Here is a 13,803-nt window from a genome sequence, read left to right on the forward strand (position 1 = left end):
GGTCCGATTTTGACATCTTCCTGATTTTTTTCCCCACTACACTGTATCCTCAGCCACTAGTCCCTGATCGGCTGACAGCCCCCTGATCCCACTTCTGACACCAGATTTAGTGTCCCGCAGTAAAGATGACACAAGACTTCAGCTCTCCTTGCTTACATATTTATTTGTGACCCTACACAGGTTACTGTAGGCAATAACCGACGCCAAAATAACATAAAACCGGTTAGCTCTCTCGCTACGGTCCTCACACACATCAAGCTCCCGTCTCTCATCCCACCTTACGTTCCTGTTCTCGCACTAACCTGAGGACAACCCCTGTCTCCCAGCCAATGAAAAGCACCCTATCTTAACCAACCCACAGCTATTGTTAGCTGTAACTGTCCAACAGTGTCACATGCTCAAACGTTGACATGTTCACTGACATTCTGGGAAACTCACTTACTTAAAAAACAATCCTTCTAACTCAGAAGGAACTAAGAACTCAGCTCCTCCACCATAAACACATTATAACAGTCAACATTAACACTAACTACCAGTCCAATACATTATATTGTTTAGCCCAATTAATTAACTGTTGCAAGCAGCAATGCCATCTTCATTTAAATAAAATTTGGTTCTGATGGAATTGCACTCATTAATTACAAAAGACACATGAAATTGCAAATATCATATTAATAATTCTGAAATAAATTACCTCTGAGTGACAGTTCTTGGTGGATGTCATCACTTTCTCCCTCATTCCTTGAACAAATCCCACTAAATGATGACTGTCCAATAATTGCTGCCAGTCTCTCCTCCTGTATCGTAATTTTGTTTTTGGTCTGCAATTCGTTTTTTGGCATCAACTTTGATGTCAAACCATTTTTTTTTACTTGTGCCACAGTCTGAACCTCAGAGGACACAGCATTCACCGCCTCAGTTATGGGAGCCCAGGCATTTTTAAACATCGTCACTCTGGAGGACACGGTACGGAAAAGTGTGCCTTCCACCTCCGACAAAATTATTAGGTCCCGAGCACGACAGTGGAAGGACCTATTGTTTTCGCTCTGTTTGATATTTTTCTTCCGATTCTGCATATTGAAATGCCTTTTTAGGTGCTTTAACATACTCGAAAACTCACCAAATTGTGCATTAACATGACATTTGTTTATGTCATGTTAGGGATTTTCTGATCAAAATGTATCTAATCTATGAGTTTTCATCAGGGGGAGTGGCCGTGGCGTGGCAGTGAATTTCGATGATTTGCCAGAAAACAATAAGTGCTTATAATTTCCATGTATATTGTTCAATCTGCCTCAAACCACATATATACAACAAAGGTCCCTCCCTGAACAGGTCCATATGGTAATACTCAATAATAGTCATAGCGCCCCCTAGCTGTAACAGGAAATGTCATGTTTTACTTTTAATCAATCAATCAATCAAATTGTATTTGTATAGCCCATATTCACAAATCACAATTTGTCTCATAGGGCTTTAACATGGTGTGACATCCTCTGCCCTTAACCCTCAACAAGAGTAAGGAAAAACTACAACAAAAACCTTTTAACAGGGTAAAAAGAAGGTAGAAACCTCAGAGAGAGCCACATGTGAGGGATCCCTCTCCCAGGACGGACAGAAGTGCAATAGATGTCATGTGTAATGGAGAACATCAGAAAGATAAGGGTATTTGCAGCATTGATTAGAATAAACACTTTGTAGCATAACTGAAGGTCAATGAATTGATGGATTATTGTCAGTAATGGTCGAGTATCTGAGTAGACATACAGTCCCTGACAAAAGTCTTGTCGCTTGGGTACAAGTTGACCTTAAGTGCCCCTCAAATATATTTGTAATCAATTTTTTTTTACAAGAAATGGCTAATTTCAATCCCAACAGCTTTTGAAATAATGTTTTGGTGCCAAACGAAACTGCTGAAAAGCATTCTAACGTTCACAGCTTGGTAAAGCCCACTGAGTCAGTTTTTGCAAAGACAAAAGTCTTGTCGCCTTGTCATATGATGCACCCAATCCTAGATTACAGCCTCACCTATGATCAATAATTGATCAATCAATTAGTGGGTGTGTATAAAAAGAACCCCAGCACACCAGACCTTCACATCAACTGCAACTTGACCTCTGACAACATGCCTAAGATTCACCCTGAGACCAAAGCGTTGATTATCAAGAGGCTGAAGACCAGATCCACTGCTGAGGTGGCTGACACCTTCAATGTGTCTCAGCGTCAAGTACAAAGAATAAGAAAAAGATTTGAAGAGACTGGAGATGTTTTTGACAAGCCCAGGTCCGGCAGACCCCGCAAGACAACTGCTCGGGAGGACCGTTTGTTGGCTCGAAAATCCAAGGCCAGCCCCTTTTCCACTGCAGCAGAGCTCCACCAGGCCTGGTCACCTCAAGGCCCCGTGTCAACCAGGACAGTTTGTCGAATTCTGTCTCGAAATGGCCTCCATGGTCGAATCAGTGCCCAGAAACCAGCACTAAACAAAAGGCAATTAAAAAAACGTGTGGCATTTGCCAAGGCCCATAGCCTGCTAAAAGGATGGACGCTGGAAAAGTGGCAGAAGGTGGATTTCTCAGATGAATCTTCGGTTGAATTACATCACAGCCGCCGCAAATATTGCAGGAGACCTACTGGAGCCCGCATGGATCCGAGATTCACCCAGAAAACAGTTAAGTTTGGTGGCGGAAAAATCATGGTCTGGGGTTACATCCAGTATGGGGGTGTGCGAGAGATTTGCAGGGTGGAAGGCAATATCAATAGCCTAAAATATCAAGAAGTATTAGCTACCTCTTACATTCCCAACCATACAAGGGGTCAAATTTTGCAGCAGGATGGTGCTCTATCGCATACTTCCATCTCTACATCAAAGTTCCTCAAGGCGAAGAAGATCAAGGTGCTCCAGGACTGGCCAGCCCAGTCACCAAACATGAACATCATTGAGCATGTCTGGGGTAGAATGAAAGAGGAAGCATGGAAGACGAAACCAAAGAATCTTGATGAACTCTGGGAGGCATGTAAGACTGCTTTCTTTGCTATTCCTGATGACTTCATCAATAAATTGTATGAATCATTGTCGAACCGCATGGATGCAGTCCTTCAAGCTCATGGAAGTCATACAAGATATTAAATATGGATCTCACAGCACCACTACTTAATTCACTGATGTTATGCAACATATTTTTGTATTTGAAGTAAATTATTTGTTCAATTTTCACATTACTCTCTGTAGGCGACAAAACTTTTGTCTTGCCAAAATCTGACCTTTCTGTGTTCATTAAATGATCAATCTTTCTTCAGTGAAGCAAATTTATTTTAGTATATTAAACATAATTTGGGAGGGTTTTAGCTTTCATATGAGCCATTTCTAAAACCAATGGATAAATTAAAAGTCAGGTTATAAGCTGTTGTTTCTACAAAATGGATAAGTGACAAGACTTTTGTCAGGGACTGTATTGCATATCAAGCAGTCTTGTTGTAATCATAGTCCATGGTCAGCAGCCACCACCATCATGATCCACCATCAAGATCGGATGCCACTATAGTCCACAGTCATTGTCCACTGCCGCCATTAGGATCCATCATCAGCTGCCACCTCAATCGTGGTCCACCACCAGTATCAGATGCCAACACGATACAGAATCCGCCATTACAATCACGATCTCTGATACATGATCCACCATCATAATCCACGATGTGGCCGCAGCCGCGGCCCTGGATCTGCGGACAATAAGGCAAAAGGACTCCGGGGAAGAAGTCAAGTCAGTAACATGTATTGATGAGATATTAATTTCTTTGATGTGATAAGGAGGGAGAAGAGGAAGGAGAAGCTGGGAAGAGAAGCTCAGTGTCTCATGTGTCCCCCGACCTTCTAGACCTATAGCAGCATAACTAAGAGCAGCCTGGTCCGGCTCTAACTATAAGCTTTATTGTACAGGAAGGTTTTAAGCCTACTCTTAAATGTACAGATGGTGTCTGCCTCCCGAACTGAAAGTGGGAGATGATTCCACAGGAGAGGAGCTTGATAGCTGAAAGCTCTGGCTCCTACTCTACTTTTAGAGACTTTAGGGACGAGGAGTAAGCCTGAATTCTGGGAGCGCAGTGCTCTAGTGGGTTGATAAGGTACTAACAGCTCTTTAAGGTATAATGGTGCCATATTATTAAGGGCCTTGAAGGTGAGGAGGAGAATTTTAAATTCTATTCTAGATTTAACTGGAAGCCAGTGTAGCGAAGCTAATACTGGAGAAATGTGGTCTCTTTTCTTGGTTTTTGTCAGGACACGTGCTGCAGCATTTTGGACAAGCTGCAGAGTCTTTAACGACTTACTGCTGGAGCCTGATAATAAGGAATTACAATAATCAAGTCTGTATGTAACAAAGGCGTGGACTAGTTTTTCTGCATTCTTTTGAGAAAGGACATGTCTGATTTTTGAGATATTACTCAAGACAGTCCTAGAAATTTGTTTTAAGTGAGAATTAAAGGACAAATCAGGATCGAAGATCACTCCCAAGTTCCTGATTGTTTCATTGGAAGCAAGGGCAATGTCATCTAGCGCAGCTATATCATTAGATAATGTATCTCTAAGGTGTTTAGGGCCAAGTATTAGAACCTCTGTTTTATCTGAGTTGGAATCGATCTGAAAAATATGATTTAAACCAGTTTAGGGCGGTTCCTTTAATGCTGTTCTTGTGTCTGTAATAAAATGTGATGGTCAATTGTGTTGAATGCTGCACTAAGATCTAACAGTACGAGGACAGACACAAATCCCTGATCTGAAGCTATTAGAAGGTCATTAGTGACTTTTGCCAAGGCTGTCTCCGTGCTGTGATTAGCTCTAAACCCCGACTGAAAGTCTTCATATACATTACTTTCCTGGAGAAACTCACACAGCTGATTGGCTACAATTCTTTCAAGGATTTTAGACAGGAAGGGGAGGTTAGGTATCGGTCTGTAATTGGCTAAAACCTCCAGGTCTAGGGTAGGTTTTTTGAGAAGGGGTTTGATTACAGCTAGTTTAAAGGACCGTGGTACACATCCTGATGATAATGAGAGATTGATTGTGCAATTAGGGGCAAAATTTCTTTAAGTAATTTTGTAGGGATGGGATCTAAGATACAAGTTGTGGGTTTAGAAGATGAGATTATTTTGGTCAGCTGATCAAGGGTGATCAGAGAGAAGCTGTCTAAATAATTGGTTAGATTCTCAGCAGTTTCTGAGATTTCTGTTCTTGATGGTGTATTAGTGCCAATTGAGGGCAGAAGATGGTTGATTTTATTTCTAATAGTTAGAATTTTATCATTAAAGAAGTTTATAAAGATATTGCTATTTAGGGATCGAGGAATACTGGGTTCGGTGGAGGTGTGACTCTCTGTCAGCCTGGCTACAGTGCTGAAGAGAAACCTGGAGTTGTTTTTATTTTCTTCTATTAATGTGGAGTAGTAGGCAGCTCTTGCTTTGTGGAGGGCCTTCTTATATGCTTTAACACTAGTTTTCCAGACTAGATGATTTTCAACACGGTTGTTGGAGCCACTTCCTTTCTAGTTTTCTTGACGCTTGTTTTAATTCATGTGTGTTGGAATTATACCAGGGAGCTTATTTACTATGTTTTACACGTTTCTTTTTTAGAGGCGCTACTGAGTCCAATGTTAATCGTAATGACTTTACAGAGCTATCGACAAGATGGTCAATCTCAGTGGAGCTAGTCACCGACAATAATTTTATCGGTTTTTAGGACTAGGTTTGATAAAAACTCAGGGAATTCCGTTAAAAATTCAGAATAAGCCCCAGGAGCACGGATTCATGAGAAATTTGGTCAGGAGAGCCTAAAGCAGTTGCTGATGACATAGAATCAAACTTGTGAGTTTTCATCATGGGGCGTGTCTTGATGTCTCGCCAAGAACCTTCAAGTAGCTGTAACTTCCATGTTTTTGCTCCAATTACTGTCAAACCTGAAGAGTTCAATCTGCCAATATACTATGATAGTCACAGCTCCCTTTAGCTGTGACAGGATTTACCATGTTTTATACTTTGACATGTTACGCCTACATTTTTCATTTGATCCACATCAAAATTTGTGAGGGAAACCTTGACACGCTGGTGACGCCATGTTGTGACACTTAAGCCTTTACATCGAACCGCAATGGCGTGCATTTCGATGGAACGCAAACAAACAGGAAGTGGCTGTAATGTCACAGCAGATGCTCCAATCTGCCTCAAAATGGACATATACAATGAGAATCACTATGTGAACATAAGGACAATATTTGTGAGGTGAGGCAGAATGGCTCAACAGCGCCACCTACTGGAAACTGCAAGTAATCCCTCTGGTTCAAACTTCATTGGAATAACCTCCATTTTTCACAGCCGACTCAAGACATCAGCTGAAGCGTGAGACATGATCAGCGAGCATTCTCTGGCGCCACCCAGTGGATGCGGGGGCACGCTCTGACATCCTTCCCGTCGAGTCCCGAGCAAACGCCTCTTCGTGGTGGAGATGGAGGGGGATGCGGCCCCGCGGTCGCAAGGCTCGGGAACGCATCGTACTTGCTCGCAAGTCTAGTTTCAATTGCTGCTGTTGTGATATTCTTCTGTTTTACCTTTTGGGGCCATCTCTTATAACTCAACTTCTCTGTTCAGCACACTGCTCTCTTCATGATAAACCAAACGGATGCCTTATATATAGTAATAGAGGCGTGGCAGTATGCTAATTGAAAGGTGCGTACGTGAATCTGCCTCAAAGTCTGCCCTCTACACGCCCACATTCAACCATGAATGGTCAATGCAAAGCGCCTCATGAATATTATAGATATGAAGATAATACAGTGAGTGAGTGAGTACGATAGAAAGAACAGTGCCTGAAATTTAAAAAAAAATCGAATTCAAAGTTGGAGGCAAAGAAATAATCGCTTTAGTCAGAATGTGAGGGAGCTTGTTGTATCGCCAGTGTTGAGGAATTTTGGACTACCTCACATTACTGTAAATGCCACTATATATTATGTATATAACATTATATCTGTACGCCATTAAGATAATAGTGCCTGTCTAATTCCTCGGATACTCGCTTTTCTCTCCAAGCAGCATTAGGTTATAGATAAAGTGTCAACCAACAGTGCATTGTAGTGTCTACGCTCAAGGACTTTCATATCTAACTCAGATGCCCAGACAGAGAGGCACCAACTCTAACTTTTTTTGCGGCAAGACGTAAGGACACAATGTGATGTCGGAATGCATATTTAGACTTAACTATCCAATAGGATGTGAACACCTACATTTAACATAGAGTGACAGCAATTCTAGCCATTCATGGATGTGCTGTTAGAATGGGTGACGCAAGTAGAGGAAGATATATGCGGATGCTGTGGGAGACATCGTTAGACTTGGGGGTGGCAATTGCTCATGTTACTCTGTTAGCGTTTGTATATTGTGCCACCTTCTGGTCTCCTTGATGCATCAAGTCTACATTAAAATATTCTGCATAAGACATCAGCTGCTGCCTGAGTTCTCCTTTCACCAGCTTCCAGAAAACTTCCATAACATTCAGGATAATTAAATTCAGAGACAGCTGTGATATCCTCAATCTATCAAAATTGTATTTTTGAAATGATTAAAATAGAGCTTAAATAAAAAGGTAAATACCTGCCGGCTAATAAACCATGTGGTGAGTACTTGTCCTAGACCCAAAAAACAGCAATTGTTTCATTCTCCTGTAAGTTTGAGTATTAGGGCCACTTCAAGGGAAATATCTGATATTTCAAGAAAGCAGTTGTAATATTACCAGTAAAGTCATATTCTAGGTTAAATGTCATTTTAGAGGGGGAATATCAGTCTGTCCCCTGCGTTACAATGAGGAATATGGAGCATCTTATTAAGTTAGGCATTCACAGATTTCACAAGTAACAAAATACTTCATGTTTGGCACATCAGCACCCCATTATGGTAAGTATCAGGACTTTGAAAATATTAAAGAAACTTCTATTCTGCAGAAACAACCACACAGACTTGGAGGAAGCTGCTGTCAGGATCTTGGCTTTGCCTCCCTCTCTCTCTCTTCCCCTCTCCTTGTGTGTATCCATAGTGGCATGGCTGACCCACTTCTTCCCCTGCACACCTGTTAAGCATCAACCATTCTTCTCCAGCTGTATATATACTCAGCGCCAGGGATGGGCAAAGATACCTTATTGTAAGTGTACCATCAATAAACTAGAAAATAGAGCAGCCATGCCATGTATCAAAATAAACTAATATATTTTTCCATTTTAAAAATGCAAAAAAAAAGCCAACTGCCGACAATTACAAACAAGTCATTCAAGCAGACAACTGATAGCACCCTTTATCCATAACAATTAAGTAATTAATTAATCAATAATTCAATTGCCCACACAATAGCAAAGAGTTATTTCAGAACAATTATCACTCAACACAAAACAGCCCTCACTAAGTTACACACTTAGACTAGAAGTTGTGAGCAACAACAAAAGCCAGTTGTGGATGAGATAACAACCTGTTGTTTTGTGGCTTTGCAGCACAACGTTGTTAATGACAATAAGGCACAAAACATGTGCATTTACTAAGTTAAACCATCTCGTGGCATTATAAAGTAATGTTATGGAACAACTATGAAATGCCTTTTTAGTTTTTTTCTTGTACACAACTGACGAAAACTTAACATGGGCAGAAAGTAGTAAGCTAGCATTAACTGTGAGAGCTGCTAACAGTACTCTAGAACACTCCATAAATTTGATTTAGCCTAGGATACTAAAATAAACTCCAAAACCCAACAGGAACTGTTAAGAATTGTAGCAATTTATGCTCAAAATCGCCCTGTGCTTCTTCTTTGAGTCTCGCTTTGTGCTGGATCGTCAATTTCCTGAACCTCAATGTTCTGATCTCACCAAGCCTGGGCAAATTACTGAGTAGACACCAATCAGATTTTCATTTTTAAGACGTCATCATATACATGTCTCACAAAAAGTATTTTATAGTATCTTTAAACTACAAAAATCCAAAACACTCAAGTATTTTGATACAAAATATCATGAATTTTATCAAATCTCTTCAAATACAAATTTAAAAATACTATTTTTTATTTCAAATTCATATTTTTAATATATGTATTATAAATACTGCCCATCCCTGCTCAGCGCTGCCTTCCATTCTCAGCCAATTTGTCAGCCCTGCAATTTTTTTTGTCACCATCCCCCATCACTCTGCTGGACTCAACAGGATTCTGTCTTCATTGACTTCCGGTAAATTTTAAAATTGATTTTAAGATTTTATTGCTGAGCTTTAAGGCTCATTGTGGACTTGCACCAAAGAACATTTGGATCTTTTGACACATATGTGCTCAGTTGTAACCTGAGGTCCTCAATAAAGTCCCTATTTACCATTTTACAGTCCCGGCTAAGAACAAAAGGGGACCCGACATTTTTTGCCAGGGCTCCCAATCTTTGGAACAATCTCCATGAGGAAATCTGTCAGGGAAACTCCTTATCCCCTTTCAAATATCAGGCTGATCATCTGATATTCCTCCTCTAACATGACACGTTGCGTCAAATTATGAATTGTTTTTGTAATATTATGACTTAAATTACAACTCTAATACTCCACCATACACAATACAAAACTTATGGAAATCCTCACTTGACTGTCTGAGCTCCTGATTTCATCTGTGTCACATCTGTCCAGTCAGTAGTCATGTTTAAGAACAAGCATATTGAATGTTTAGTTCACAGTATTATGATCAGAACATAATACACATATATAAATGTTATTTCAACATTTCGATCCTCCAAATTGTGGAATGCATAAAATAGCTTTATATTTAATTATCATTTAAATGGATACATTTTTCTGCTTGTACATTCCTTTCATGTTACCATGTAATATTTACAGCCTGTATCTTTTATTTATTATTTTTACTATGTTGTTACTTCACATGATGGCTAAAATGTAGCCTCTTTTGGATAGGTGTCTCTGTATTTTGTGCAGGAAACCTTTCTCACATTGAAGGTAAACAGCAGTTAGTTTGGAATTTGAATACTTGTATGTGTACTTTTCTTCTGTTGTAAATAAAGTTGGTTTAAAAAAAGAGTAAATCATGGTGTAAATGAGTCGGATCGGTTCTCTTTTTCTTACGAATTCTACTTCTCATCCTTTATTCACCTCATAACGTTTTTCATCAACGTCAATGTGCTTAGGAAATTAGATTTTCTAACTTTTCTACCGGAGCCCATGTTTACATGTGTGAGGTGGAGCCGGATGTGACGTCAGCGCCTCTGTGTACAGCAGCTGATCGGAGCACTTCACGTCACCATTCCTCTTATTTTAACAGGGAAACGGGGAGATCCGCTGCTCACCTTTGTAGGAAATAGCAGCGCATGTAGATATACTCAACCTGCACGAGGCCTGTTTGCTGGAGCTGATTTACCGCAGACCTACCTGTAATGCTAAGCTAAGTGGCTAGCCGTGACCGTCAGCAGGATAGATGAGCCTAAAGCAGAGGTAGACGGTTAGGGAACGTCCCCAGCACCATGACTGCGTAAGCCGCTCAGAGACGTTTACAAAGCCAGACTGACCACTTGTCTTTTTACAACTTAGTGCAGCTCAGTTCATCTTGAGACCATCTGGAACATGTGGCTCAAACTGTTCTTTTTGCTGCTCTACTTCATTGTGCTCTTCATGCTGGCCAGGATCTTTGAGGCGGTGGTCTGGTATGAAACTGGCACGTTCGCAACTCAGCTGGTCGATCCAGTGACTCTCAGTTATGAGCGGCTGAAGACCATTTTGGAGTGTCGGGGGCTGGGCTACTCCGGACTGGTTGAGAAGGTGGACGTCAGCGAGCTGGTGGAGAAGTCAGGTATTGGTCAGGGCCGCCAAACACCTCCTACACTCGTACCTAGATTCACATCAGTCAATCCATGATATAAGCACCTCGCAAACGTTGTGACGTCTCTAACATGAGACGAATGCAAAAATTAAAAATAAAACAAAAATAATAGAAATATCTCAGGATGAAATAGCGGTGCCACACATGTACAAGACACCGAACAAAGATGTCAATAAAGCTGTTTAAGGGCAGACGCTGGTGGAAATGTGATTCAAACAAAAAACGTGTCCGCAGCAGCGTTCGTATGTTATGTCCTGCCTCTGCCACCCTTCACCTGAATGCACAGCTGATTTTGTGTTGTTGTGAAAGTGTCTGAGCGGAGAATCCTCTGCTGCATTGCTCTTGTGTGAAAGACAAACTCCTGAGAAAGTCGGGACCCAATTATGCGGACATCCTCTGGAGTTCATTTCTTAAAACAGCTTTAATATGTTCAGATAAAATAGCTGAGGTCAAACTTACTGATTTGTGCCACCTGTGATGTGTTGAAACCACTTTGGTCGAGAGGTAATAAGCTGAAACATTTGAGAAAGTGTCTTATGTGATAATAAACAGAAAGTCTCAAGGTCCTGAGGCCTGAGCAAGTTCAAAATACCCACAATGTCTTTTTATCACCTGGTGTAACAACCACAATCTCGCAAAGTGCTCATACAATATTTATCAATTCATAAGAAAATACAGCTTTTCTGGAGCACATTCACATTAGAGGTACTGTTTACAACATATCGGAACACTGAAGTAGCTTCTCTGATATCTAGCGGCACTCTGTTCCACAACTTTGGAGCATAATTTACAAAAGTTGCATCTCCGATTTTCATTCAGCTGTTGTTGGGCACCTCTAAATTCACTCATTATCTACTCACCACTATGCCAATGGAGGGGTGTTTGAGTCCACAAAACACTTTTAGAGTTTTAGGGGTTAACAGCGTTGCAGCCAAATCCAATACAATTGAAGTAACTACGGCCACCTTCTTCAAACTTAATAATATAATAAGTGGCAGGTCCTAGGCAGTGGGCCAATTCAAGTGCAATTTCTGATTCCGCCTTTTTACATTGATTGCATCGATGCGCCTAACTATTTCATTTAGGTGCACCAGCACATAATGTATGTGCACCCCAAGTTTTCACTGCTCATTTTAGCACCGCAATGAAACATCTATTTTTCCTTTTTCCAAATGGCGACTGAGAATACAGACATAATACAACACAGAAAAAACACAACATACCTCCATACTGCTCGTGCGGTGCCATCCAAGTGTCTGCAAGCCCCGACAATTATATTCAACTCGAAACAAGGTCATTTACACCAAGTCTAAAGCCTAAAAGTCTACCGCTAGTGTCTAAAGCTAGTGGACTTAGCTACATGATGGTGTGTCCGAGGGTCCGTGAATGCACCTCGTAGGAAGATATCAGTGAAAATTCACTCATTACCTACTCACCACTATGCCGATGGAGGGCGGGTGAAGCTTTGACTTTAGGAGTTTCTGGGGTAAACAGCGTTGCAGCAAAATCCAATCCAATTAACTGTAATACAAATAACTGTGGACTCCTTCAAACGCTCGTGTGGTGTCATCCAAGTGTCCATAAGCCCAGAAATGTCATTTAAACCTTTTTTTTTTTTTTGCCTAAATGTCCACATTTATCCTTCAAGCCGGGAGCCGCGTTCATGTTCGCGTGTACGCACTGCAAAGGGTTTTGCCTTTATGCTAGATCTTGCGAGACAAGATCAGCAAAATCTTGCAAGACCAGCTCAGCGAGTACTTCCAAATAGCGCCACGAATGGCCGCCTTGGTGTGTTTGTGCCAAGTGGCAACCTCGCGTTACGTCACCCATTGGTTTGTGAACTCCCGTTTTGAAGCCGAGAGTTTCGAATTTGATCAGCTTGGCTATTTGGAGCCCGGCTGAGGCGGATGTTACCAAATGTGGATAAAAGGGAGGAGCTGACCTCCAACTCGAGTAGTGTAAACACACCCACCTACACCGGCTACAGACCACACCGAACGCCCGACTGCGCTGAGAACTAGCTGCTAACACAGTTAGCTTCATCATCTGAGGTAAAGTTCATGTTTAACATGTTTAATAATGTGAAAAGCCAGTGGTCACATGTCCACATATTTCAGAATTGTAGCTGAAGTTAGTGTGTTAACTAAAGTTGAATAATGTGTAACACATTTTCTAACACATTAAAACACACTGTTTTAATCTGCAGAACACAAAGAGACGTCAGAACAGATGTGAGCTGCTACATGAACTGTGATTAATAATGGCTCCTGGACTGTTTGCATCTTTCCTCCATCACCATCATTACAGTCCAACTACAGACTGTTAAACATTTCAAATGTACGAGCATGTTGTGTTCCTTGGACTTTACTCTTACAGTAAACAGACGACTGTATCAAGTGCTGTAAGATTTATATGAAATACTACTTTACTATTGTGCTTACTCAATTCTAACATTTCTACTGTAAATTACACTCACTAAATATTAAGCACTAGAGATTAATCTTCCTACAGTGAAGATCATGTTTACCTTGACCCACAACTGTATTTAATTTTTTGTTGGATTATAAATGAATGTAGTTTAATGTGCAATAAAGTTATCTATGAAACTATTTTACTACTCATGATTCTAAGGCGCACATCTGGTAAAAGGTCACAGTAGCAACATGCACGGTATTGTAATTATACAAGAACACTTTGGTGAACGTGTTGTTGGAATTTGACAATCACAGGCCTTTTATATTTTGGTCTTAATCAAATCAATCATTGATAGTTAAGATACGAGTTAATACTTTGTGTGTCTTGTTTGATTAATAAGGAAAAGGGTAAATGTGCAAAAACCAGGAAAGTCATCCGTAGTCAATGAAAAACATACTCAGTACAGTTGAATCGTGAATATCAGAGGTTAAGTAAACATTTAAGAG

The 13,803-nt window shown here is 40.7% G+C and overlaps 1 protein-coding gene and 1 long non-coding RNA gene across 3 annotated transcripts in view; both read left to right on the forward strand.

Annotated features, from left to right (window-relative positions):
* Positions 1–2,442: 2,442 nt before the first annotated feature.
* On the forward strand, positions 2,443–3,291 carry LOC117769716. Its single transcript, XR_004615280.1, has 2 exons — positions 2,443–2,813; positions 2,879–3,291. It is a non-coding gene; the product is annotated as an uncharacterized LOC117769716 (long non-coding RNA).
* A 6,960-nt stretch (positions 3,292–10,251) lies between these two features.
* rnf103 (ring finger protein 103) overlaps positions 10,252–13,803 on the forward strand; it is a 33,982-nt gene continuing 30,430 nt past the window's right edge. Inside the window, exon 1 of one of the 2 annotated variants that reach the window (XM_034598763.1) lies at positions 10,252–10,852. In XM_034598763.1, the coding sequence (XP_034454654.1) occupies positions 10,627–10,852 (226 nt within the window). In that variant the 5' untranslated portion in view covers positions 10,252–10,626. The remainder of the gene's footprint in view (positions 10,853–13,803) is intronic. The other variant, XM_034598762.1, reaches the window with a different exon arrangement.

This window comes from Hippoglossus hippoglossus, chromosome 10 (genome assembly GCF_009819705.1).
Source record: "Hippoglossus hippoglossus isolate fHipHip1 chromosome 10, fHipHip1.pri, whole genome shotgun sequence".
Classification (NCBI taxonomy): Eukaryota; Metazoa; Chordata; class Actinopteri; order Pleuronectiformes; family Pleuronectidae; genus Hippoglossus; species Hippoglossus hippoglossus.